This window comes from Pseudorca crassidens, chromosome 1, assembly GCF_039906515.1.
Source record: "Pseudorca crassidens isolate mPseCra1 chromosome 1, mPseCra1.hap1, whole genome shotgun sequence".
NCBI lineage: Eukaryota > Metazoa > Chordata > Mammalia > Artiodactyla > Delphinidae > Pseudorca > Pseudorca crassidens.
Window position 1 is genome coordinate 91,710,452 of NC_090296.1, and position 26,403 is coordinate 91,736,854.

A 26,403-nucleotide genomic window follows, 5' to 3' on the forward strand; every position below is an offset into this window, starting at 1 on the left:
CAGAGTTTCTGATGAAAAATCAGGTGATAAGCTTATGGGGATTCACTTGTATGTTGTGTGTTGCTTTGCTTTGTTGCTTTTAATATCTTCCTTTTGTCTTTAATTTTTGTCAATTTGATTAATGTGTTTCAGTGTGTTCCTCCATGGGTTTATCATGTATGTGACTCTCTGTGCTTCCTGGACTTGAGTGAGTGTTTCCTTTCCCGTGTTAGGGAATTTTCCAGCTATTATCTCTTCATATATATTCTCAGGCCCCTTCTCTGTCTCTCCTCCTTCTGGGACCCCTATAATGCAAATGTCAGTGTTTTTAATGTAGTCCTAGAAGTCTCTGAGACTGTACGCATTTTTTTTCATTTTTTTTCTTTATTCTGTTCCGCAGCAGTGTTTTCCGCCAACTTGTCTTCCAGCTCACTTATTCGTTCTTGTGCCTCAGTTATTCTGCTATGGACTCCTTCTAGTCTGTTTTTCATTTCAGTTATTGTATTGTTCATTTGCTTGTAGCTCTTGATTAATCATTTCTTTTATCCTTCTGTTCTGTGCCTCCAGTCTTTTTTCGAGATCTTGGATCATCTCTTACCATCATTACTTTAAATTATTTTTCAGGTAGATAGCCTGTCTTCACTTCCCTTAGTTGTTCTTCTGGGGTTTTATCTTTTTCCTTTGCCTGGAACATATTTCTCTGCCATCTCATTTTGTGTAACTTTCTGTGTTGGTGGTCTCGATTCCTCAGGCTGCAGGTTTGTATTTCCTCTTGGTTCTGGTGTCTTCCCCTTGGTGGGTGAAGTTGGTCCAGGTGTTTGTGCAGGCTTCCTGGTGTGAGGGTCTGGTGCCTTGCCCACTGATGGGTGGAGCTGGGTCTTGTCCCTCTGGAGGACAGGGTCATCTCAAGTGGTGTATTTAACAGGCGGCTGTTGGCTCAGGAGGCTTTTAGGCAGCTTGTCTGCTTATGGGTGGGGCTGTGTTCCCACCCTGTTGGTAGTTTGGCCTGAGGCATCCCAGCATCAGAGCCTGCAGGCTTTTGGGTGGGGCTAGGTCTTGTTGCCAAAATGGCAACCTCCAGGAAAGCTCATGCAGATGAGTATTTCGTGGGATGTCTGCTGCCAGTGTCTTTGCCCCCACAGTGAGCCACAGCTGACCCACTGACTCCCTAGGAGGCCCTCTGAGACCCACAGTTATGTCTGGCTCAGGCTCCTATGGAGTCAGTGCTTTGCTGTGGGTCCCAGTGCACATGAAAACTTGTGTGTGCCTCCAAGAGTGGAGTCTCTGTTTCTCCCAGTCCTGTGGAGGTCCTGCACTCAAGACCCACTGGCCTTCAAAGCCAAATGCTCTGGGGGCTCCTCCTCCTGATGCCAGACCCCCTGGCTGGGGAGCCTGATGTAGGGCTCAGAAATTTCTCTCCTGTGGGAGAACCTCTGTGATAAATTATTTTCAAGTAATTTATGCCCACCTGATGGGTATGGGATTTAATTATATCTTGAAAGCCCCCCCTCTTGCTGTCTCACTGTGGCTTCTTCGTTTTCGGGTGTAGATTATAATTTTTGGTAGGTTTGAGTCTCTTTGTTGATGGTTATTCAGCAGTTAGTTGTGATTTTTGGTGTTTTTGTGAGAGGAGGTGAGCTCAAGTCCTTCTACTCCTCCATCTTGTGTCCCACGCCTGGCATCCACGTTTTATTATTTATTTATTTATTTAACATGTTTATTGGAGTATAGTTGCTTTAAAATGGTGTGTTAGTTTCTGCTTTATGACAAAGTGAGTCAGCTGTACATATACATATATCGCCCTATCTCCTCCCTCTTGCGTCTCCCTCCCACCCTCCCTATCCCACCCCTCTAGGTGGTCACATAGCACTGAGCTGATCTCCCTGTGCTATGGGGCTGCTTCCCACTAGCTATCAGTTTCACATTTGGTAATGTATATATGTACATGCCAATTTTCACTTTGTCCCTGCTTACTCTTCCTCCTCCCCGTGTCCTCAAGTCCATTATCTAGTAGGTCTGCGTCTTTATTCCCATCCTGCCGCTAGGTCCTTCATGACGTTTTTTTTTTTTTTAGGGTCCATATATATGTGTTAGCATACGGTATTTGTTTTTCTCGTTCTGACTTACTTCATGCTGTATGACAGACTCTTCGTCCATCCACCTCACTACAAATAACTCAATTTCGTTTCTTTTTATGGCTCAGTAATATTCCATTGTATATATGTGCCACATCTTCTTTATCCATTCCACTGTTGATGGACACTTAGGTTGCTTCTATGTCCTGGCTATAGTAAATGGAGCTTCAGTGAACATTGTGGTACATGACTCTTTTTGAGTTATGGTTTTCTCAGGGTATATGCCCAGTAGTGGGATTGCTGGGTCATATTGTAGTTCTATTTTTAGTTTTTTAAGGAACGTCCATACTGTTCTCCATAGTGGCTGTATCAATTTACATTCCCACCAACGGTGCAGGAGGGTTCCCTTTTCTCCACACCCTCTCCAGCATTTATTGTTTGTAGATTTTTTTGATGATGGCCATTGTGACTGGTGTAAGGTGATACCTCCTTGTAGTTTTGATTTGCATTTCTCTAATGTTTAATGATGTTGAGCATTCTTTCATGTGTTTGTTGGCAATCTGTATATCTTCTTTGGAGAAATGTCTTTTTAGGTCTTCTGCCCATTTTTGGATTGGGTTGTTTGTGTTTTTGTTATTGAGGTGCATGAGCTGCTTGTAAATTTTGGAGATGAATCCTTTGTCAGTTGCTTCATTTGCAAATGTTTTCCCCCATTCTCTGGGATGTCTTTTTGTCTTGATTATGGTTTCCTTGGCTGTGCAAAAGCTTTTAAGTTTCATTGGGTCCCATTTGTTTATTTTTGTTTTTATTTACATTTCTCTAGGAGGTGAGTCAAAAAGGATCTTGCTGTGTTATATGTCGTAGAGTGTTCTGCCTATGTTTGCCTCTAAGAGTTTTATAGTGTCTGGCCTTAAATTTAGGTCTTTAATCCATTTGGAGTTTATTTTTGTGTATGGTGTTAGGGAGTGTTCTAATTTTATTATTTTACATGTAGCTGTCCAGTTCTCCCAGCACCAATTATTGAAGAGGCTGTCTCTTCTCCACTGTATATTCTTGCCTCCTTTATGAATGATAAGGTGACTATATGTGCGTGGGATTATCTCAAGGCTTTGTATCTTGTTCCGTTTTACGGTATTTCTGTTTTTGTGCCAGTACCATACTGTCTTGAGTACAGTAGCTTTGTAGTATACTCTGAAGTCAGGGAGCCTGATTCCTCCAGCTCCATTTTTGTTTCTCAAGATGGCTTTGGCTATTCGGGGTCTTTTGTGTTTCCATACAAATTGTGAAATTCTTTATTCTAGTTCTGTGAAAAGTGCTATTAGTAGTTTGATTGGGATTGCCTTGAATCTGTAGATTGCTTTGGGTAGTATAGTCATTTTCACAATGTTGGTTCTTCCAGTCCAAGAACATGGTATGTCTCTCCATCTGTTTGTCTCTCCATCTGTTTGTATCTTTAATTTCTTTCATCAGTGTCTTATAGTTTTCTGCATACATGTCTTTTGTCTCCTTAGGTAGGTTTATTCCTAGGTACTTTATTCTTTTTGTTGCAGTGGTAAATGGGAATGTGTCCTTAATGTCCCTTTCAGATTTTTCATCATTAGTGTATAGGAATGCAGGAGATTTCTGTGCATTAATTTTGTATCCAGCTACTTTACCAAATTCATTGATTAGCTCTAGTAGTTTTCTGGTAACATGTTTAGGATTCTCTATGTATAGTATCTTGTCATCTGCAAACAGTGACATCTTTACTTCTTTTTTTCTGATTTGGATTCCTTTTATTTACTCTTCTTCTCTGATTGCTGTAGCTACACCTTCCAAAACTATGTTGAATAATAGTGGTGAGAGTGGACAACCTTGTCTTGTTCCTGATCTTGGAGGAAATGGTTTGTTTTTCACCATTGAGAATGATGTTGGCTGTGTGTGTCATATATGGCCTTTATTATGTTGAGGTAAGTTCCCACTATGCCTACTTTCTGGAGGGTTTTTATCATAAACGGGTGTTGAATTTTGTTGAAAGCTTTTTCTGCATCTATTGAGATGATCATATGGATTTTATCCTTCCATTTTGTAATATGGTGTATCACATTGATTGATTTCCATATATTGAAGAATCCTTGCACTCCTAGGATAAACCCCACTTGACCACGGTGTATGATCCTTTTGCCGTGCTGTTGGATTCTGTTTGCTAATATCTTGTTGAGGATTTTTGCATCTATGTTCATCCGTGATAGTGGCCTTTAGTTTTCTTTCTTTGTGACATCTCTGTCTGGTCTTGGTGTCAGGGCAATGGTGGCCTCATAGAATGAGTTTGGGAGTGTTCCTCCCTCTGCTGTATTTTGGAAGAGTTTGAGATGGTTAGGTGTTAGCTCTTCTGTAAATGTTTGATGGAATTTGCCTGTGAAGCCATGTGGTCCTTGGCTTTTGTTTGTTAAAAGATTTTTAATCACAGATTCAATTTCAGTGCTTGTGATTGGTCTGTTCATACTTTCTATTTCTTCCTGGTTCAGTCTCGGAACGTTGTGGTTTTCTAAGAATTTGTCCATTTCTTCCAGGTTGTCCGTTATTATTGGCATAGAGTTGCTTGTAGTAATCTCTCATGATCCTTTGTATTTCTGCAGTGTCAGTTGTTACTTCTCCTTTTTCATTTCTAATTCTATTGATTTAAGTCTTCTCCCTTTTTTTGATTAGTCTGGCTAATGGTTTATCCATTTTGTTTACCTTCTCAAAGAACCAGCTTTTGGTTTTCTTGATCTTTGCTATCGTTTCCTTCATTTCCTTTTCATTTATTTCTGATCTGATCTTTATGATTTCTTTCCTTCTGCTTACTTTGGGGATATTTTGTTCTTCTTTCTCTAGTTGCTTTTGGTGCAAGGTTAGGTTGTTTATTTGAGACGTTTCTTGTTTCTTGAGGTACGATTTTATCGCTGTAAACTTCCCTCTTAGAACTGCTTTAGCTTCATCCCATAGGTTTTGGGTCATCGTGTTTTCATTGTCATTTGTGTCTAGGTAATTTTTAATTTCCTCTTTGATTTCTTCAGTCACCTCTTGGTTATTTAGTAGCATATTGTTCAGCCTCCATGTGTTTATTTTTTACAGATTTTTTCCTGTAATTGACATGTCGTCTCATAGCATTGTGGTTGGAAAAGGAATTTGATATGATTTCAATTTTCTTAAATTTACCAAGGCTTGATTTGTGACCCAAGATATGATCTGTCTTGGAGAATGTTCCATGAGCACTTGAGAAGAAAGTGTATTCTGTTGTTTTTGGATGGAATGTCATATAAATATCAATTAAGTCCATCTTAATGTATCATTTAAAGCTCGTGTATCCTTATTTATTTTCATTTTTGGTCATTGGTCCATTGGTGAAAGTGGGGTGTTAAAGTCCTCTACTATGATTGTGTTACTGTCGATTTCCCCTCTTATGGCTGTTAGCATTAGTCTTGTGTATTGAGGTGCTCCTGTGTTGGGTGCATAAATATTTACAATTGTTGTATCTTCTTCTTGGATTGATCCCTTGATCATATGTTCACTTCTGATTTTATTGATTTGGGCCCTCTCCTGTTTGATGAGTCTGGCTAAAGGTTGATCAGTTTTCTTTATCTTTTCAAAGAACCAACTCTTAGACTAAAAAAGTAGAAAAGATCAAGGAAACTATTTCATTTACTTCGCTGTGATCTTTATGATTTCTTTCCTTTGGTTGTTCTCTTTCTAGTTCCGTTTAGGTGTAAGGTTAGGTTGTTTGAGATTTTTCTTGTTTCCTGTGGTAAGCTTGTATCACTAGCTATAAAATTCCCTCTTAGAACTGCTTTTGCTGGGTCCCCAAGATTTTGGATCAATGTGTTTTCATTTTCACTTCTGTCCATTTAAGTTTTTTAAGGTTAATGAATTTAGTTTTGGCTATGTTGGGTCTTCATGGTTGCGGCAGGCTTTCCCTGGTTGCGTTGAGCAGGGGCTACTCTTCGTTGCAATGCGTGCACTTCTCATTGCGTGGCTTTTCTTGTTGCAGAGCACGGGCTCTGGGCAAGTGGGCTTCAGTAGTTGTGGCACACGGGCTCAGTAGTTGTGGCACATGGGCTTAGTTGCTCCGTGGCATGTGGGATCTTCCCAGACCAGGGCTGAAACCCATGTCCCTTGCATTAGCAGGCAGACTCTTAACCACTGCACCACCAGGGAAGTCCTCCCTCCATTTATTTTTTATTTTCCTCTTTGATTTCTTCAGTGATCCATTGATTGATTTAGTAGCATATTGTTTAGCTTCCATATGTTTGTGTAAGTCTTTTCCTTGCAGTTGATTTCTAGTCTCAGAATGTTGTGCTTGGAAAAGATGCTTGATATGATTTCAGTTTTCTTAACCTTACCGAGGCTTCTTTTTTGGGCCTAGAATGTGATCTGTCCTGGAGAATGTTCTATGTGTGCTTGAAAAGAATGTGTATTCTGTTGCTTTCAGATGGAACATTCTATATATGTATTAAGTCCATTTGACCTAATGTGTCATTTAAGGCCAGTGTTTCCTTATTGATTATATCAGGATTATCTCTCCATTGATGTAGGTAGGGTGTTAAAATCCCTTACTGTTGTGTTACTGTCAATTTCTCCTTTTTTGGTCTATTAATACTTGCTTTATGTATTTAGCTTCTCCTGTGTTGGGTGTATGTATATTTAAAATTGTTATAGTTTCTTGGATTGATCCCCTGATCACTATATAATGTCCTCCTTTGTCTCTTGTAACAGTCTTGAAAGTCTATTTTGTCTAAGTACTGCTACCCTGGATTTCCCATTTGCATGGAATACCTTTTTACATTCCCTCACTTTCAGTCTGTGTGTGTTTTTAGATCTGAAGTGAGTCTCTTTTAGGCAGCATATATATGGGTCTTGTTTTTGAATCCATTCAGCCACCCTGTCTTTTGATTGGAGCATTTAAGCCATTTATGTTTATGGTAGTTATTGATACTTACGTTCTTTTGCCACTTTATTAATTGTTTGCGGGTTGTTTCTTCATAGGTATCTTTTGTTCTCTTGTGATTTGTTGTCTTTGGACTCCTTTTGCTTTTTTGCATGTATCTATTATAGATTTTTGTTTTTGTTTTAAATAATTCTTTTTTCTATTAGAATACCATTGAGGTACCATGTTGTGTTACTTTCAGGTGTACAGCAAAGTGATTCCGTTGTAATATAAATACATGCATGCTTTTTCAGATTATTTTCCCATATAGGTTATTACAGAATACTGAATAGAGTTCCCTGTGATATACAGGAGGTCCTTAGTGATTATGTATTTTATATATGGTAGTGTGTATATGTAAATCCCAAATTCCTAATTTATCCCTCCCCCTACCTTTCCCCTTTGATAACCATAAAGATGTTTTTGAAGTCTGAGTCTGTTTCTGTTTTGTAAATAAGTTCATTAGTATCATTTTTTAGATTCCACATATAAGTGATATCATATGATGTTTGTTTTCTGTGTGACTTCAACTTGTATGATGATCTCTAGGTCCACCCATGTTGCAGCAAATGTCATTATTTTATCCTTTTTAATGGCTTAATAATATTCCTTGTATATATGTACCACATCTCCTTTATCCATTCCTCTGTTGATGGACATTTAGGTTGCTTCCATGTCTTGGCTATTGTAAATAGTGCTGCATTGAACATTGAGGTTCATGTATCTTTTAGAATTATGGTTTCCTCTGGATAGATGCCCAGGAGTGGGATTGCTGGATCATATGGTAGTTCTATTTTTAGTTTTTTTTTAAGAGATCTCCATACTGTTCTGCACAATGGTTGTACCAATTTACATTCTCAACAACAGTGTAGGAAGAGGGTTCTCTTTTCTCCACACACTCTCCAGCATTTATTGTTTGTAGACTTTTTAATGATGGCCGTTCTGACTGGCATGAAGTGATACCTCACTGTAGTTTTGCCTTACATTTCTCTAATAATATGTGATGTTGAGCATCTTTTCATATGGCTCTGGGCCATCTGTATGTCTTCGTTGGAGAAATGTCTATTTAGATCTTCTGCCCATTTTTGTACTGGGTTGTTTCGGTTTTTTTTTTTTTTTGATATTCAGCAGTATGAGCTTTTTGTATATTTTGGAGATTAATCCCTTGTCGGGCACATCATTTGCAAATATTTCCTCCCATTCTATGGATTGTCTCTTCATTTTGTTTGTGGTTTCCTTTGCTGCGCAAAAGATTTTGAATATAATTCGGTCCTGTTTTTTAATTTTTGATTTTATTTCCATTATTCTAGGTGACTGATCCAAAAAGATATGCCATTTATGTCAAAGAGTGTTCTGCATATGTTTTCCTCTAGGAGTTTTATAGAATCCAGTCTTACATTTAGTTCTTTAATCCTTTTGAGTTTAGTTTTGTGTGTGGTGTTACGGAATATTCTAGTTTCATGTCTTTGCATGTAGTTATCCAGTTTTCCCAGCACCACTTATTGAAGAGACTGTCCTTTCTCCCTTGTACAGTCTTGCCTCCTTTGCCATAGATTAATTGACCACAGGTGTGTGGGTTTATTTCTGGGCTTTCTACCCTCTTCCATTGATCTATATGTCCTTTTTTAATGTTTGGATGACTGTAGCTTTGTAGTGTAATCTGAATTCAGGAGGTCTGATTCTTCCAGCTCTGTTTTCCTTTCTCAAGATTATTTTGGCTACTTGGGGTCTTTTGGGTTTCCATACAAATTTAAAACATTTGTGTTCTAGTTCTGTGCAAAATGACATTGGTAATTGGATAGGGATTGCATCGAGTCTTTAGATTGCCTTGGGTAGTATAGTCATTTTGACAACATTGATTCTCCCAATCCAAGAATATGGTATATCTTTCCATTTGTGTGTGTCATCTTTGATTTCTTTCATCAGCGTCTTACAGTTTTTGGAGTACAGGTCTTTTGCCTCCTTAGGTAGGTTTATTCCTAAGTATTTTATTCTTTTTGATGTGATGGTAAATGGGTTGTTCCCTTACTTTCTGTTTCTGGTCTTTCATCGTTAGTGTATAGAAATGCAACAGATTTTGGTGTATTAACTTTGTATCCTGCAACATTACCAAATTCATTGATGTGCTCTAGTAGTTTTCTGGTAGCATCTTTAGGATATTTTATGTAGAGTATCATGTCATCTGCTAACAATGACAGTTTTACGTCTTTTCCAATTTGGATTTCTTTTGTCCCCTCCATGGCTAGGACTTTTACAACCACATTGAATAAAAGTGGCAAGAGAGAACATCCTTGTCTTGTTCCTGATCTTACATGAAAAGCTTTCAGCTTTTCCCCTATGAGTGTGATGTTAGCTGTGGCTTTGTCATATGTGGCTTTTATGATGTTGAGGTAGTTTCGCTCTGTACCCACTTTCTGGAGAGGTTTTATCATAAATGTGCGCTGAATTTTGCTAAAGCTTTTCCTGCATCTACGGAGATGATCGTATGTTTTTTATTCAGTTTGTTAATGTGGTGTGTCACAGTGATTGACTTGCAGAGATTGCCAAATCCTTGCATCCCTGGGATAAATCCCACGTGATCATGGTCTATGATCCTTTTAATGTATTATGGGATTCAGTTTGCTAGTATTTTGTTGGGAACTTTTGCATCTATGTTCATCAGTGATATTGGCCTGTAATATTCTTTTTTGGGAGTATCTTTGATTTTGGTGTCAGGGTGATCGTGGCCTCATAGAATGAGTTTGGGAGTGTTCCTTCCTCTGCAATTTTTTTGTAACAGTTTCAGAAGGTTAGGTGTTAACTCTTCTCTAAATGTTTGATAGAATTCACCTGTGAAGCCATTTGGTCCTGGACTTTTGTTTGTTGGGGGATTTTAAATCTCAGTTTCAATTTCAGTGCTTGTGATAGGCCTGTTCATATTTTCTATCAATATTTCTTCTGCTTCAGTCTTGGGAGATTGTACCTTTCAAGGAATTTGTCCATTTTTTCTGGGTTGTCTTTTTTTTTTTTTTTTTTTTGCGGTACGTGGGCCTCTCACTTCTGTGGCCTCTCCCGTTGCAGAGCACAGGCTCCGGACGCGCAGGCTCAGTGGCCATGGCTCACGGTCCTAGCCGTTCCGCGGCATGCGGGATCTTCCCGGTCCCCTGCATCGGCAGGCGGACTCTCAACCACTGCGCCACCAGGGAAGCCCTGGGTTGTCCATTTTATTGGCCTATAGTTGCCTATAGTAGTCTCTTATGATCCTTTGTCTTTCTGTGGTGTCTGTTGTACCTTTTCCTTTTCCATTTCTAATTTTATTGATTTGAGTCCTCTCCCTTTTTTTATTGATGAGTCTGGTTAAAGTTTATCAATTTTGTTTATCTTTTCAGAGAACCAGCTTTTCGTTTCATTGATCTTTTCTATCGTTTTCTATGTCTCTGTTCATTTATTATTCCTGTGATCTTTATGATTTCTTTCCTTCTACTAACTTTGGGTTTTATTTGTTCTTCTTTCTCTAGTTTCTTTAGGTGTAAGTTTAGGTTATTTAGTTGAGATTTTTCTTGCTTCCTGATGTAAGGTTGTATTGCTGTGTACTTCCCTCTTAGAAAAGTTTTTGCTGTGTCCCATAGGTGGTGGATCATCGTGGTTTCATCTTCATTTGCCTCTAGGTATTTTTTGATTTCCTCTTTGATTTCTTCAGTGATCCGTTGGTTATTTAGTAGCATATTACTTAGCTTCCACGTGTTTGTGATTTTTACAGTTTTTTTTTTTCCTAGTAGTTGATTTCTAATATCATAGCGTTGTTCTTGGAGAAGATGCTTGATTTGACTTCAGTGTTCTTAAGTTTACTGAGGCTTGCTTTGTGGCCCAGCACATGATCAATTCTGGAGAATGTTCCATGTGCACATAAGAAGAATGTGTATTCCGCTTTTGGCAAATGTTCTATAAATATCAATTAAGTCCATTTTGTCCAGTGTTTCATATAAAGCCTGTGTTTCCTTATTGATTTTCTGTCTCAACAGTCTCTCCGTTTATGAAAGTGGGGTGTTAAGGGCCTCCACTATTATCGCGTTACTGTCAATTTCTCCCCTTACGGCAGTTAACATCTGCCTTATGTATCGAGGTGCTCCTTTCTTGGGTGCGTGTATATTTATAACTGTTACATATTTTTCTTGGATTGATCGCTTAATCATTAAGTAGTGTCCTCCTTTGTCTTTGTCTCTTGTGACAGTCTGTATTTTGTCTGATATGAGTATTGCTACCCCAGCTTTCTGTTGATTTTACATTTGCATGGAATACCTTTTCCCAAGCCCTGACTTTCAGTCTTTATTTGTCCCCTAGAGCTGAAGAGGGCCTCTTGTACAGAGCATATCTATGGGTCTTGTTTTTGTATCCATTCAGCCAGTCTATGTCTTTTGGTTGGAGCATTTAATCCACTTACACTTAAGGTAATTATCAATATGTATGTTTTTATTGCCATCTTGTTAATTGTTTTGCATTTGTTTTTGTACGTCTCCTTTCCTGCCTTCCTCTTTTGTTCTATTTTCTTGCGATTTGATGACTATCTTTAAGTGTTGTTTTGATTCCTGTTTCTTTTTTGTGTGTTTATCTAGTGTAGAGTTTTGGTTTGCAGTTACCATGAGGTTTTCATACAGTAGTCTCTATATATACATGACTGTTTTAAGTTGCTGGTCTCTTAATTTCAAATGCATTTCCAATATCCTGCATTTGTAGTCTCCTCACCATTATTGGTTTTCATACCGCATTTTGTATGTGGATGATTTCCAACCTTTGCTGTATGTTTGTGTTTACCAATGAGCAGTCCCATTCATAATTTTCTTTTTTCTAGTTGTGGCCTTTTCTTTTTCCCCAGTAGCAGTGTTCCTTTAGCATTTGTTGTAAATCTGGTTTGGATATGCTGAATTCTCTTAGCTTTTGCTTGTCTGTAAAGCTTTTGATTTCTCTGTTGAATCTGAACAAGAGCCTTGCTAGGGAGAGTATTCTTGGTTGTAGGGTTTTCCCTTTCATCACTTTAAATATATTGTGCCCTCCCTTCTGGCCTGCAGAGGTTCTGATGAAAAATCAGGTGATAACCTTATGGGGATTCACTTGTATGTGTGTGTTGGTTTGCTTTGTTGCTTTTAATATCTTCCTTTTGTCTTTAATTTTTGTCAATTTGATTAATGTGTTTCAGTGTGTTCCTCCATGGGTTTATCATGTATGTGACTCTCTGTGCTTCCTGGACTTGAGTGTTTCCTTTCCCATGTTAGGGAATTTTCCAGCTATTATCTCTTCAAATATATTCTCAGGCCCTTTCTCTCTCTTCTCCTTCTGGGACCCCTATAATGCAAATGTCAGTGTTTTTAATGTTGTCCTAGAAGTCTCTGAGACTCTACTCATTTTTTTTTCATTTTTTTCTTCATTCTGTTCAGTAGCAGTGTTTTCCACCAACTTGTCTTCCAGCTCACTTATTCGTTCTTGTGCCTCAGTTATTCTGCTATGGACTCCTTCTAGTCTGTTTTTCATTTCAGTTATTGTATTGTTCATTTGCTTGTAGCTCTTGATTAAACATTTCTTTTATCCTTCTGTTCTGTGCCTCCAGTCTTTTTTCGAGATCTTGGATCATCTCTTACCATCATTACTTTAAATTATTTTTCAGGTAGATAGCCTGTCTTCACTTCCCTTAGTTGTTCTTCTGGGGTTTTATCTTTTTCCTTTGCCTGGAACATATTTCTCTGCCATCTCATTTTGTGTAACTTTCTGTGTTGGTGGTCTCTATTCCTCAGGCTGCAGGTTTGTATTTCCTCTTGGTCCTGGTGTCTACCCCTTGGTGGGTGAAGTTGGTCCAGGTGTTTGTGCAGGCTTCCTGGTGTGAGGTTCTGGTGCCTTGCCCACTGATGGGTGGAGCTGGGTCTTGTCCCTCTGGTGGACAGGGTCATCTCAAGTGGTGTATTTAAAAGGCGGCTGTTGGCTCAGGAGGCCTTTAGGCAGCTTGTCTGCTTATGGGTGGGGCTGTGTTCCCACCCTGTAGGTAGTTTGGCCTGAGGCATCCCAGCATCAGAGCTTGCAGGCTTTTGGGTGGGGCTAGGTCTTGTTGCCAAAATGGCAACCTCCAGGAAAGCTCATGCAGATGAGTATTTCGTGGGATGTCTGCTGCCAGTGTCTTTGCCCCCACAGTGAGCCACAGCTGACCCACTGACTCCCTGGGAGGCCCTCTGAGACCCACAGTTATGTCTGACTCAGGCTTCTGTGGAGTCACTGCTTTGCTGTGGGTCCCAGTGCACATGAAAACTTGTGTGTGCCCTCCAAGAGTGGAGTCTCTGTTTCTCCCAGTCCTGTGGAGGTCCTGCACTCAAGACCCACTGGCCTTCAAAGCCAAATGCTCTGGGGGCTCCTCCTCCTGATGCCAGACCCCCTGGCTGGGGAGCCTGATGTAGGGCTCAGAATTGTCTCTCCTGTGGAGAACCTCTGTGATAAATTATTTTCAAGTAATTTATGCCCACCTGATGGGTATGGGATTTAATTATATCTTGAAAGCCCCCCTCCTGCTGTCTCACTGTGGCTTCTTCATTTTCGGGTGTAGATTATCGTTTTTGGTAGGTTTGAGTCTCTTTGTTGATGGTTATTCAGCAGTTAGTTGTGATTTTTGGTGTTTTTGTGAGAGGAGGTGAGCTCAAGTCCTTCTACTCTGCCATCTTGTGTCCCACGCCTGGCATCCACATTTTATTATTTATTTATTAATTTATTTAATATGTTTGTTGGAGTATAGTTGATTTAAAATGGTGTGTTAGTTTATGCTTTATAACAAAGTGAATCAGCTATACATATACATATATCCCCATATCTCCTCCTTCTTGTGTCTCCCTCCCACCCTCTCTATCCCACCCTCTAGGTGGTCACAAAGCACTGAGCTGATCTCTCTGTGCTATGTTGCTGCTTCCTCCTATCTATCTCTTTTACATTTGGTAGTGTATATATGTCCATGCCGCTCTCTCTCATCGTCCTAGCTTACCCTTCCCCCTCCCCATGTCCTCATGTCCATTCTCTATGTCTGTGTCTTTATTCCTGTCCTGCCCGTTGTAACTTCAGAAGCATTTTTTTTAGAGTCCATATATATGTGTTAGCATATGGTATTTGTTTTTCTCTTTCTGACTTACTTCACTCTGTATGACAGTCTTTAGGTCCATCCAGCTCACTACAAAGAACTCAATTTTGTTTCTTTTTTTGGGTGAGTAATATTCCATTGTATATATGTGGAATCCACATTTTAAATTTGTATTATAAATTTTTAGTTTTTGGTTACCATGAAGGTTTAATATATTTAGAAATATTTATATGTGATTTAAGTTGCTTTTCATACTTTCAAGTGCATTTTAGCAATCCTGCATTTGTACACTCCTCCTCTCTCTATAACTGTGTTCGACAACATATTTTGCAGCTAATTGTTTTCTATATCCCTTAACTGCTTATTGTGGGTATAGATGATTTTACTACTGTTTTACTACTGTATGTGGATGATTTTCTCCCTTTACTGTATGTTTGCCTTTATTGATGAGCTTTTTCATTTTGTAATTTTCATTTTCCTAGTTGTTGACTTTTTTCATCTAGAGAAGTTCCTGTAATATTTCTTGCAAAGCTGTTTTGATGGTGCTGAACTCTTATCTTTTGCTTGTCGGTAAATCTTTTGATCTCTTCATCAAATTTAAGCAAGAGCCTTGCTGAGTAGAGTATTCATTGTTGTAGGTTTTTCCCTTTCACCATTTTTAATATATCATGCACTCCCTTCCAGCCTGCAGTTTCTGCTGAAAAGTCATCTGATAGCCTTTTGGGAATTCCCTTGTATATAACTTATTTCTTTTCCCTTGCTGCTTTTAATATTCTCTCTATATTTAATTTTTGCCCTTTTAATTGTCATGTGTCTCAGTGTGTTCCTATTTGTGTTAACCTGTATGGGACTCTGTGTGCTTCCTGAATTTGGATATCTGTTCCCTTTCCCAGGGTAAGGAAGTGTTCAGCTACTGTCTTCAAACATGCTTTCAACACCTTTCTTTCTCTCTTCTCCTTCTGGGACTTCTAAAATGCAAACATTAGTGTGCTTATGTTGTCCCAAAGATCTCTTAAATGGTCCTTATTTCTTTTCATTTCCTCCTGTTCAGCATCAGTGATTTCCACTTGCTGACCCCTTCCTTTGTATCATTTCAGCTTGTCGACCCATTCCTTTGTATCATGTAGTGTATTTTTCATTTCAGTTATTGTATCCTTTATATGGTTGTCCTTTATATTTTCTAACTCTGTTAAAAACTTCTAACTTCTCGCTCTATGCATTCATTCGTCTCCTGAGTTCTTTGAACTCTTTATCGGGTAGATTGCCTCTCTCCATTTCACTTAGTTCTTCTGGGGTTTTCTGTTGTTCATTCGTCTGGAATATGTTCCTCTGTTGCCTCATTTTGCATAAGTTGCTGTTTTTATTTTTGTGTCTGGTAGGTTGGTTAGGTTTCCCAAGCTTGAAGAAGCGGCCTTTTGTTGGAGAGGTCATATGTGGAGACCTCATATGTGGTCATATGTGTCTCAGCAGCCCACTCCCCTCTTGTTACCGGGCTATATGCTTTACAGGCTCCCCTGTGAGGACTGTGTGGGTCCTTCTGTTGTGGTAGGCTGACTCTGTGGGCAATCTGGTAGGCTTGGTTCGACCCTGGTCCGGTTGGTTGCCAGGCCCTGCCTTCTGTAGAGGCTGCTGGCCGCTGGTTGGCGGGAGGGAGTGGGCCATGAGGTGGCTGACTGCAGAACCCCAGGGGGCCCCAGGCCTTATGCTGGCTCACTGGTGGGTGGAGTCCTGGTCCAGAAGACTCGGGCTATTGCCTGCCCACTGGTGGGTGAAGCCGGGTCCTGGAGTTAGGATCAGCCTACTGGTGGGTAGAGCCAGTTCCTGGAGTCTGGTTGTAAGACTCAGAGGTCGCAGAGCTGGTGTTGGATCTCTGGTGGTGGGAGGTGGTTCCTGACTTGGTTGGGTATGGGGCCCAGGGTGTCTCAAAGCTTGTGTGAGCCTGCTAGTGTGCAGGGCTGGGTCCAGCTGGTCGCAAGGCAGGGTGTGGCCTGCTGATGGGCTATGGGATGGTGGTTTTCATGAGTCTAGTGCCTGCCCTTTGGTGGATGAGGCTGGTCCAGAGGCTAGAGCAGGCTCTGTGGTGGGCAGGGCTAGGCCCCAGGGCATTCTGGGACTGGTACCTGCCCACTGGTGGGTAGAACTGGGTCCTGGGCCCTCTGGTGGGCAGGGCCACGTCCTGAAGTGGCTGTGGGCTCAGGGGGGTCTTAGGGCAGCATGTCTGCTGATGAGTGGGGCTGTGTCCCTACCCAGTTAGTTCCTTGGCTTGAGGCATCTCAGCACTGGCTCCTACAGGCTGTTGGGTGGGACCAGGTCTTAGCACTAATGAGCTAGAGGGAGGACTCCCCAATGGCACTGGAAGTAGCAGTGTCCACATGGTAGAAGGAGCTCCCCAAAATGGCTCCTGCCAGTGTCCATATTTCCGGGGTGAACTGTAGTTACCTCCTGCCTCTCCTGGAGACGCTCCAAAATCAGCAGGTATGTCTGACCCAGGCTCCTCTCAAATTACTGCTTCTGCCCTGGGTCCTAGAGCATGTGAGATTTTGTGTACACCCCTTAACAGTGAAATCTGTATTTCTCTCAGCCCTCTGTGACTCCCAGAAGAAAGCCCTGCTGGCCTTCAAAGCTATATGCTCTGTGGGCTTGTCTTCCTGGTTCAGGACCCCTGGACTGGGGAGCCTGACAAGGGGCTTGAACCTCTCCTTTGGGGGAACCTCTGCAATGTAATTCTCCAGTTTGTGGGTCTCCCATCCAGGGGCATGGGACTTGACTGTATTGTGAATTTGCCCCTCCTACCTGTCTCTTCTTTATGTCTTTTTTTGTAGACCTTTTTTGGCAGGTTCTGGTCTTTTTCATCAGTGGTTGTTCTGCAGATTGTTGTGATTTTGGTGTTTCAGTGAGAGGAGGTGAGCTCAGGGTCTTTCTACTTGGCCATCTTGGCCAATCTCCTGAACACAGTTTTCTGACCCCAGATTGCCTACAGTGTCAGGACTCTGGATCCGGTGCTCCCGAGGACCTCAGGACTGAACTGAACTCTCAGCAAACTTTCTTGATATGATAAGGAAAGGTCAGAACTCTGTGAATTAAGAATCGCAGACCCTGAGGGAAAGAAACCTTGAGATGGAGAGCCCTTAGGAATGGTGTCTCAGCTTCCATGCCCTCTCCTCGTGGGTGAGAGGCCTGTGAGAGTGGGTGTGGATGAGTGGGCATGATCAAGAGCAGTTTTCTCCTAGGGAGCTGGTTCTACAGTAGACTGACTCCTGGGCTCAATGCTTGTGGTGAATGACCCACAAGAGAGCCTGCTGTGGTCAGTTTACAAGTGTGTAGGAAGCAGCAGGCCTCAGAGGAACTTGCAACCTTCCTGAGACATAGGATCACTGGAGTTGGATCACAGAACTGCTGTAGACAGGTGCAGTGAACACACTGAAGGGGGATAATCTTGGTGCAGCTGGAGGCAGAAAGACTGAATAGCATATCATGTTGATTTCATGTAGCAACAAAAATACATGGACACAAACCCAATCCAGCCTGTCATGCTTTTGAAATTCTGATATATCAGGGTCCTGTTAATCTTTCCTGATAGGTCTGGTCATAGCAGAGCTGTTGGGGAAACCCAGAACAGAGCTTGCCATGCAGATACAACTATACAGGACTGTGACCTTTTTATGTAAATGGCTGGTGGGGTTGATGGGATGTGTGTTTATCATCGGGATTTTTTCACGTCTCCATTTCCAGGAAAAGAAAAAGCAAAATCGTTCAGGTTTGATGTAATTCTCCACCAGAGAGAATTTTACATTAAAAAGGGAACAGACCTCTTCTGATTTCTCCAAGTCTCAGTACAGCTGCAAAAAACACATCATGTGGGGTATGAAAGTTACCCAGAAAAGCAGCTGCTTTCTGCTAACCGTCTCTACCACAGTGTTGCTTAACTTTGAACTCAAGCTAAGGATTCTAGAAATATACTGAATGTGATGCCTCATAGCTGACACTACAACCAACCCTTGAGGGGCAAAAGGGAACTAGAGAGGGTAATGCTGCATTGATTTATGAAATGGGAGTAGCTGCAAAGACCAAAAATGACAGTGAATATTTGTGTGGAATGGATAGAGAGCAGAGAGTTGAGCTAGTGGGAAATCAAAGCCACTTACCTGCTATGGACTTCGTTCAGTTAAAAAGAAGGCACCTTCCACTGTCCAATAGTAAAAATGAAACTGACCTCTATTTGTAGAGGTCGTAATTCCAGCTTACATCAAGGATGCAAAACAGCCTATGTCCTGAAAAGAGGTTATGACGTTGCCAGAAAAACATTTTGGATTCATTAGCAGTTAGTTGAAATAACAGATTTGGTGACATTGCCAGGTCCTGCCAAATGTATGTCAGGTGTCAAATGTACAAGACCCTTATGTTTATAAAGACATTTGTGAGAATGTTAGAACCTTTCATTGAGACCCAATCTTGTAAGTGAACCCAGTCTTGGATACACATGGGAATTTGCAAAATCAAATTCAGAGACACCTTGTTTCTCTCTAACCCTAAACTCGTAATACTGAGAATCCTTTTCTAACAGTACATAATGTTAGGCTCATACTGGGTATCAAAATGCTTAAAAAAGTAAATCGGTTTGCCTTTTTTTTTTTGACAAAGTGTTTAAAATTGGTAAGGGGGAAATAATTTTGTCTTCAGCAATGTATGTGAAAACTAATCTTTCTCCCGGTAATCTACTAGCATTAAAAACAGTGTCTTCAAACCATTTAATAATTATGTTTGTAACCTATCTCTAGGAACTACAGTTAAAGTCAGAATATAGTACATTCTGTGGACAAAGCTGACTTTTAAAGAAAAACTAACAATTTACAGGTATGTAATTTTTAAGTATGCTAATATAATATCAACCTAACTGTCCTTTATTTTGGCTTATCTAATTTACAAACATGATTTCTGAAGTTGAACAGTATTTGTAATGGCAATGTCCAAAGCAATTTTGGCTGAGTGAAGTGCTATTTGTTGAACAAAAATGTCGTTGTTTGTGCAAGTTTAAACATTTCATAAGGCCAGCTGAGTTCATTTCAACCCTACTTACAAAATGATTATTGGCAAGTGAAATGGGCTTGAGGGGTAGAGACAAGACTTTTCAAGCTTCTGAGATTTATAAAACCAAATTCTTGAACCATTGAAAGTAAAATCAAAAGGTCACAGACAATTGAAAAGTACAGGTTTAAATCTCAGAATTAAAAAAAAGTTCCGGCAAGAGGAATATTTACAATGGAACAGTGAGAAAAATGTTTTGTTACAGTCAGAAACACGGAAAATATGCTGTTGAGAATTGTTGGCTCTTAAATAAATAAAATCCGCACTGAGACTATTAAAAGTATCAAAGTGATCTACTCTGTGCCAACTCTATTTTGTTCTGTTGTTATAAAGAAAATCCATTATTGAATATAATGCAGTTCAGGTTAAATTATCAAAGACATTTTCCATTTGCAAGCTGTTGTTTACCATATGCTATATATTCTTCTCTAACAATTTTAGTACACCTCCATCAGAGAACCACAGGCGCAGAGAGTCATTTTAACTTCCTAACCAAGGTACAAATCCCTTCCAAACTAGTCATTCGACTCGCTCATAACTGATGCTCAATAGAGATGAAAAGTTTTTGGATGGCAAAATAATAAATTAAAAAAAAATACTTTGAGATGTTCATGGCCTGTTAGTGGAAGAAAGCATCCTTGTCCACTGGCTGCCTAGACTGAAACACTCTAGTGACAAGGGAGCTCACCACATTGCAAGGAAACACATTCTCTCAATGGGTAGCTTGACAATTAGGAAGGTTAAGTGCTAAACTGAGCTTTACACCAACTGACCCTGGTTTTGTCTTCTAGAATATACCTACTCCATCTTCATTAGCCTAGTTTTCTGAATATTTTTTTTCTGTACGTGAGCCTCTCACCGTTGCGGCCTCTCCCATTGCGGAGCACAGGCTCGGAACGCGCAGGCTCAGCGGCCATGGCTCACGGGCCCAGCCGCTCCGCGGCATGTGGGATCTTCCCGGACCGGGGCACGAACCCGTGTACCCTGCATTGGCAGGCAGACTCTCAACCACTGCGCCACCAGGGAAGCCCTTTGAAGATTTTTGAGAGGACTATTCTGTGTACTGTATGGTTTCTTCTCCATGCGGCAACCTCATTTCACTTTTATTTTCACTAGCCTTAAATGCCCTAAGGGCTTTTAAAAATTCATTATCAATTGAACAAGCTTAACTGTTAAATATTCAATATTGCTCTTAAAATAAAACAGCATTTTCAAATTATGACATTCAGAAAACAAGAGTTATAGCATTCAATTGGATTCAATTTGGGATTATCCCTTTGTAATTAGGCTAGCACTGACTAACAACAGATGTTTAGGGGAGAAAAAAAGGATGGAACGCCTAAGCTTGCCAGCGCTGTGTATATTTGAGGGGAGGGGGCATGATAAATTTTTATAATGGAACGCATGTGCTCTAAGACAATGAACTTGATGTTTTTAAGTACTGAAATCTAGTAGTTTAAAAGTCACAGGATTAATTAGGTCACGTTTTAGAAATAATGCTACAGTCTTAAATATCTTGTTGGTGAGAAATAACTCCGCTGTCTTGAATGAATAAAACAAAGGACTGACTCAAATATGTTAAATTTTCTTCTAGTGGTTATATATTTGGCACCTTTAGATGCTGTAACTAACAGATCCAGGATAGTTTAATTTCAGGAGACTTTATTTAGTCTCCAGAATGGCCCCTCCAATCCCACATCCATGCAAGAACACAAAGCCAAGGGGTACACTAAAAAAGAGACTGTTTTATTGTGTCATTTATGACATGGACCCCTTGTTGACAGGAATGGCCGAGGGTAATCTTGGCATATTGCACAGGTGTGATGAAGGATGCACTGGTGATCCTCTGGCTGCTGAGGCTGTTTCCTGGTCCTCCCAGACCTCCATGCATGTGTGGGCCAGTCACAGAAATTTCATTACCACTTGGTGTATACATTTAACAAGTCTTTGGTCTTAATAAGCACCATTACAAACCCTCACATTAAGGGCATTATTATTCTAGTTTATAAATGTTTCAATGATAAAAAATAGCACGATTACAGTATACACACACTTAATTTACATGTAATGTATTATACTCATAACTGAGATAAGCTACTGGACTAACTTTGGTTGATTGAAATTAATGAAGTATTTGAACTGAATACTTGTAATTTGGTTTCTAAGTTGTGTAAATATTACAGTGCATTTATAAATCTAGTTTGAGAATTTACTAGCACCAAATAGATATTATAAATGGCCAACCTAATACTTGTATTTGGAGAAGCAAAGTTTTACAATTTGAAAAAATAGAACAGTCCATAAATTGAAAGCACATTCCTGTACGTCTGCTAGAAGGATGGCACGTCAGCATGAATGGCCAACCCCCAGTGGAAATACATGTCCCAGTTTTCAAAAATAAACACATATGACAAGGTAGCTTAGCTACATACATGAGAAGCCTGAGAAAGTGGTTGTTTTGAACTAGGGTAGTCACCTGTACCTTGCTTTTGTAATACAAGAATAGTGCTTATTTATAGCAATTTACGTGGTGAAAGACTGTACCTATAATATGAAGATTCTGATTGGGGGAAAAATTCAGTTCTACCTATCTATCTTTGTTTTTTAATTATTTGGTCTCTGGATGGTGAATTAATGAAGCAAAATCTGAATTTTCATCTTCAGATTATCACCCAGTTCACCACTGAGGTAGTCTTTGTCATATTTATCTTCTAGCTGATTAAGTTCTTTCTTTTTATAAAGTGGACTACTACTGATTTGTAATGAATAGGTTCCAACCACTGGCTTCTTCTTTGTGAAGTGGAGGTAGCTGATCCCTTCCTTTTGGTTGATTTTAAAGAAGCCGTTTTCATTTCCAGATTCAATCAAGTATCTGTTGTGATTCGTCAGAGTCGTAAGGGCTGGAAGGAGTTCTAGGATTCGGACCTTGTTATTGATGTGGGAAATATTGAAAGCAAACACGGCTGTCTTCTCAACATCCCAGCTTGCAAGACTCACATTGGCTTCTATCTCAGGCTGATCCTGGAAAGACATATGGCAATGTGTTAAATAAAAGGTAAATATGCCACTTACTAAAGAAAAAGTGACTCAAATCTCACACTAACACAACTTTCTTCTCATGATATGTATACTATATTGAAAGTGAGTATTCATAAAATACTGCTTAAACCACAAATGTTAAATTGGCACATTTTTATAATATTAAAAAATAAACATGTCAAGGAGAAAGTTGAAATCACTTGTATTTGGCGGCCTTCTATTGCAGTGGGTCTCAAAGTATGGTCCCCTACCAACAGCATCAGTATCACCTGGGCATCTGTTAGAAATGCAAGCTCTTGGTGTCACCTGAGACCTAGTGAATCAGAAACCCTTCGGATGTTTTCCAGAAAGCCGTTTTCTTTTCTTTTTTTTTTTTTTTTGCGCGGTACGCGGGCCTCTCACTCTTGTGGCCTCTCCCGTTGCGGAGCACAGGCTCCGGACGCGCAGGCTCAGCTGCCATGGCTCACGGGCCTAGCCGCTCCGCGTTATGTGGGATCTTCCCGGACCGGGACACGAACCCGTGTCTCCTTCATTGGCAGGCGGACTCTCAACCACTGCGCCACCGGGGAAGCCGCAGAAATCCATTTTAACAAGCCTTCCAGATGATTCAGATGTACACTCGAGTTTTTTTTTTTTTTTTTCTTCTTGGATATCTGCACATGATCTGCTTGCTTTTTTTTTTTTAACATCTTTATTGGAGTATAATTGCTTTACAATGGTGTGTTGGTTTCTGCTTTATAACAAAGTGAATCAGTTATACATATACACGTTCCCATATCTCTTCCCTCTTGCATCTCCCTCTCTCCCACCCTCCCTATCCCACCCCTCTAGGTGGTCACAAACCACCGAGCTGATCTCTCTGTGCTATGCGGCTGCTTCCCACTAGCTATCTGTTTTACGTTTGGCAGTGTATATATGTCCATGCCACTCTCTCACTTTGTCACAGCTTACCCTTCCCCCTCCCCATATCCTCAAGTCCGTCATTTCCCAAACCACAGCAGATGCGTTGCAGCACTGATGCTAAGAAAGAACCAGTTTATTTCAATTTGATTCAGTGACGCAAAACCATCCCCACCGAAAGACACACCTATGAACCTACTTCCTGGCTCTGATGATCTGCTAATATTCAATGCTTTTCACTGGCTTCTTGCTTGCCTCTCTGGGACCACATGTGCTGGATTCTCCGGGCCTGCAGCCAGAGGTCTGGGTGAGTATCTGCATTTCTGAGTTGACGGAAAGGCTGCAGCAGCCGTAGGCAAAGAAAACCAGGCTGCTTGAGCTCCATGTTGTTTTTGTCTAGAATCCAAGTTCCCTCACACTCCACATGGCTGTTTTCAGTAGAGGAGTCTCTAGCTTTCAGAACTTGTCATCCCTGTGTAGGGAGAACTATGTCACTTCACTATTCTGCCCACTTGCTGTCCTGGATCTCAGACCTTGTCCTTTCAGCAGACTTTGGGTGGGTGTTTGACTTTCTTTTCGGCGAGACAGAGGAAATGAGCAAGTATGTGAAAACCTTCGAACGGCCACTCCCTAAAAGCAGCAAGAAACTCCAGAGAGCCCCACAGACCCTTGTAAAATACAGCCTAGAGCTCAGGGAATGTCTGGATTTTCTCCTCAGGGAGATTTTTCCCACTTTGGGGCACCCTTGGAGGAAACCATAGGAATCTGGAGGACCTTTCTGCAATAGGAGACATCAGGAGAAACCACCTTCTGACCTACCTCAATGTTGGAGGCCTCTGTTTCATTTGCGCTTCTCCGCTTCCTGCCCCGTTTGGGGTAGCCGTTGATCTTACACTCATAACACGCCTCTGGGGAGAGGGAATTGTCATCCATTTCACCACTGACAGGTGGCTCTGGGTTTCCTCGGCCCATGCCCATTCCAGAAACACAGTGCCTATGGTGGAAGGGAAACAGATGTTTTTCGTTAGAATTGGGAGATGGAGGAGGGAGAGTTCTGGTGAAGCCTGGACCCCTCCCTAGTGACATTCAGTCCTTGATTATTTGTCCACTGGATGATCGGCGGTTCTGAGAACAACACTGAAGCCCTCGGTGTTTGGCCTCAAATTCTCAGTTCCCTGGGTTGACTTGATTTCTTTTTACTGTTTCTCAAGGCCCCGTTTTGCATATTTATTTGTCCCTTCACTTCCCAAATGAAATGTGGCAGGTGTTTTGCTGTACTGCTGGGGAGGAAACGGGGAGTGGAAACAAGAGAAGAACAGAGGATGAGGGAGACCATGTGACTCGGAAGGTTCAATAAAAATGCCTTCTTTTTATGAAACAGGCTCCAAATGAGTGAGAAAGGGATGAGACATCACTGTTCAGTTCCTTGCCCTCTTGCTGCTTAACTGATACTATCACTGCCACCTCCACTTCCACCACCACCGCTGTCACCAGCCTTCACCACTCCAGCTTCTGAGCAGTCTCTCCTCTCACTTATCCTCTCACTTATCAGACCTCTCACTTTGGCTGAAGCTCCTCCTGGAGATAAGAAGAAAGCGCTAGGTGACACCTGAGGTTGATTTAGATATAAATTGAGGGTATGCAATGTATAAAATACATGTATCAAAGCTTGCCCAACTGTGGGAAATTGCTTCAAATCATTCAAAACCACTAGGTCCACTGGCTCTGACTCATGTGAGGCTGGATAAACAAACCCATGCCCAAGAGAAAACTAGTTCAGCTGTTTTTCTTTGCCTTTCAGTTTTTAAAGCCAAGTTATGGAGGGAGGCTTGCATGTTTCACAAGTACCTTGTTTTGTTATTCTGCTTACTATTTCATAGGCCACTTGGAATGTATTTACCAGGCTCCTCTTTGCAAATGTGTTGAAATATTTGAATGATCCTAAAAGAATCTTTGCATTGGGGTAGGGTCCACCCTAGTGACTCACGGAGGAGCCCAAACTGTTATAAATGGGTAGATCTCTACTACTGGGTCCACTACTGGGTCCATAATGTAGAACAAATACCGTTTTCTCTTTCTGTATTAGTTGATCTATTCTTTATAACCCATGTTCCTTTATGCCTTTAAGATTCAAAATATAATGCCAATAAGAAGAAACTTTGTATTTTGCAGCAATTTCCAGGTTTCTAATATCTTCTGTAATCTTGCTGAGCCCGACACATTTCCTTGTCCTTTAATCTTGCACCATGAAATGTGCAGAAACAATAAAATGGACGAAATGATAAATGCTCATCCTGTATGTGTGTGCATTCACATAATGATTAAATTATTGGAAGGCAAACCCCAAATTCACAGGCTTTTGGCTCCTTTCTCAGAACTCCCTTCCAGTATTTTCATATCCCTGGAACACCACTTACAAGAAGTGTGACTATAAAGTCCCACTGGCCAGAAGCCAGTTTGGAGTGTCACAGTTTTTGCTGGGAAAATGGTTCTGGCATTAAACTTATAAAGAATGAGTCTACTGAGAGCCAGACACAAACATCTGGAAATTTGAGTCCTATTGCTGGCATTCTGTGTGCTTCCCATGAAACATTCTTTTACCTTCTACACACCCCAAAATGAATCACTTGATGTTTGTGTGTCAAGAAATCAAAGAACACAAAATTAACAATTGGATATGTACATGTAAGTGTGTGTTGTGGAATATGTGACTTTGTGTGTGGGGGGGAGTATATATAAGTGTGTGTGTTGGTGTGTATATATATATGTGTATGTATATTTAATGTCTGTGTTCCTAATTAAAAAGTTAAAATTTGAGCTCCTACACAGAGTAGCCAGAACCGAGACAACCAAGTCCAGATGAATTCAGCGGGGAAGAAGACCTAAACTTTGAAAACTTAACACTAACTCTTAAATTACTGAGTAGAATAAAAACGCATCTTTCCTGCCCCAGCTCTCACACGTACAATGTGGTGAAGTATTCTACCTGGAAAATACAGTAATTCTCTTGACTCTTATATGTAATGCTCTTTTGGCAATTTTGAATGTACATTTAAGTCTGAAATGTAAAATACACTTTAAAACTGTAAAGGACTCCACAAAAGGTATCTTTTTGGTTTATCCTAACAGGAGCTAGATGAGAAGGCATTTTAAGTCGAGACAGAATCCTGCTTGCCCCAGGAGAAGGCTGCATCAGCAAAGTGCAGCCTGAGTCCAGTTCTGTCACGGGTCGCAGCCCCTGTATTTCCTGAGAGATGAATCGCTTTCCAACAAGATGTGAAGAGCAAGAGAATGAG

General features: G+C 40.7%; 1 protein-coding gene across 1 annotated transcript in view; it reads right to left on the minus strand.

The window, feature by feature from the left end:
- Nucleotides 1-20,893: 20,893 nt before the first annotated feature.
- The window catches only part of FBN1 (fibrillin 1), a 252,580-nt gene continuing 247,070 nt past the window's right edge, over nt 20,894-26,403 (minus strand). The window contains exons 64-65 of the mRNA XM_067746257.1: nt 23,927-24,101; nt 20,894-22,189 (exon numbers count right to left, since the gene is read on the minus strand). Of these exons, the coding sequence (XP_067602358.1) occupies nt 21,800-22,189; nt 23,927-24,101 (565 nt within the window). The 3' untranslated portion in view covers nt 20,894-21,799. The remainder of the gene's footprint in view (nt 22,190-23,926; nt 24,102-26,403) is intronic.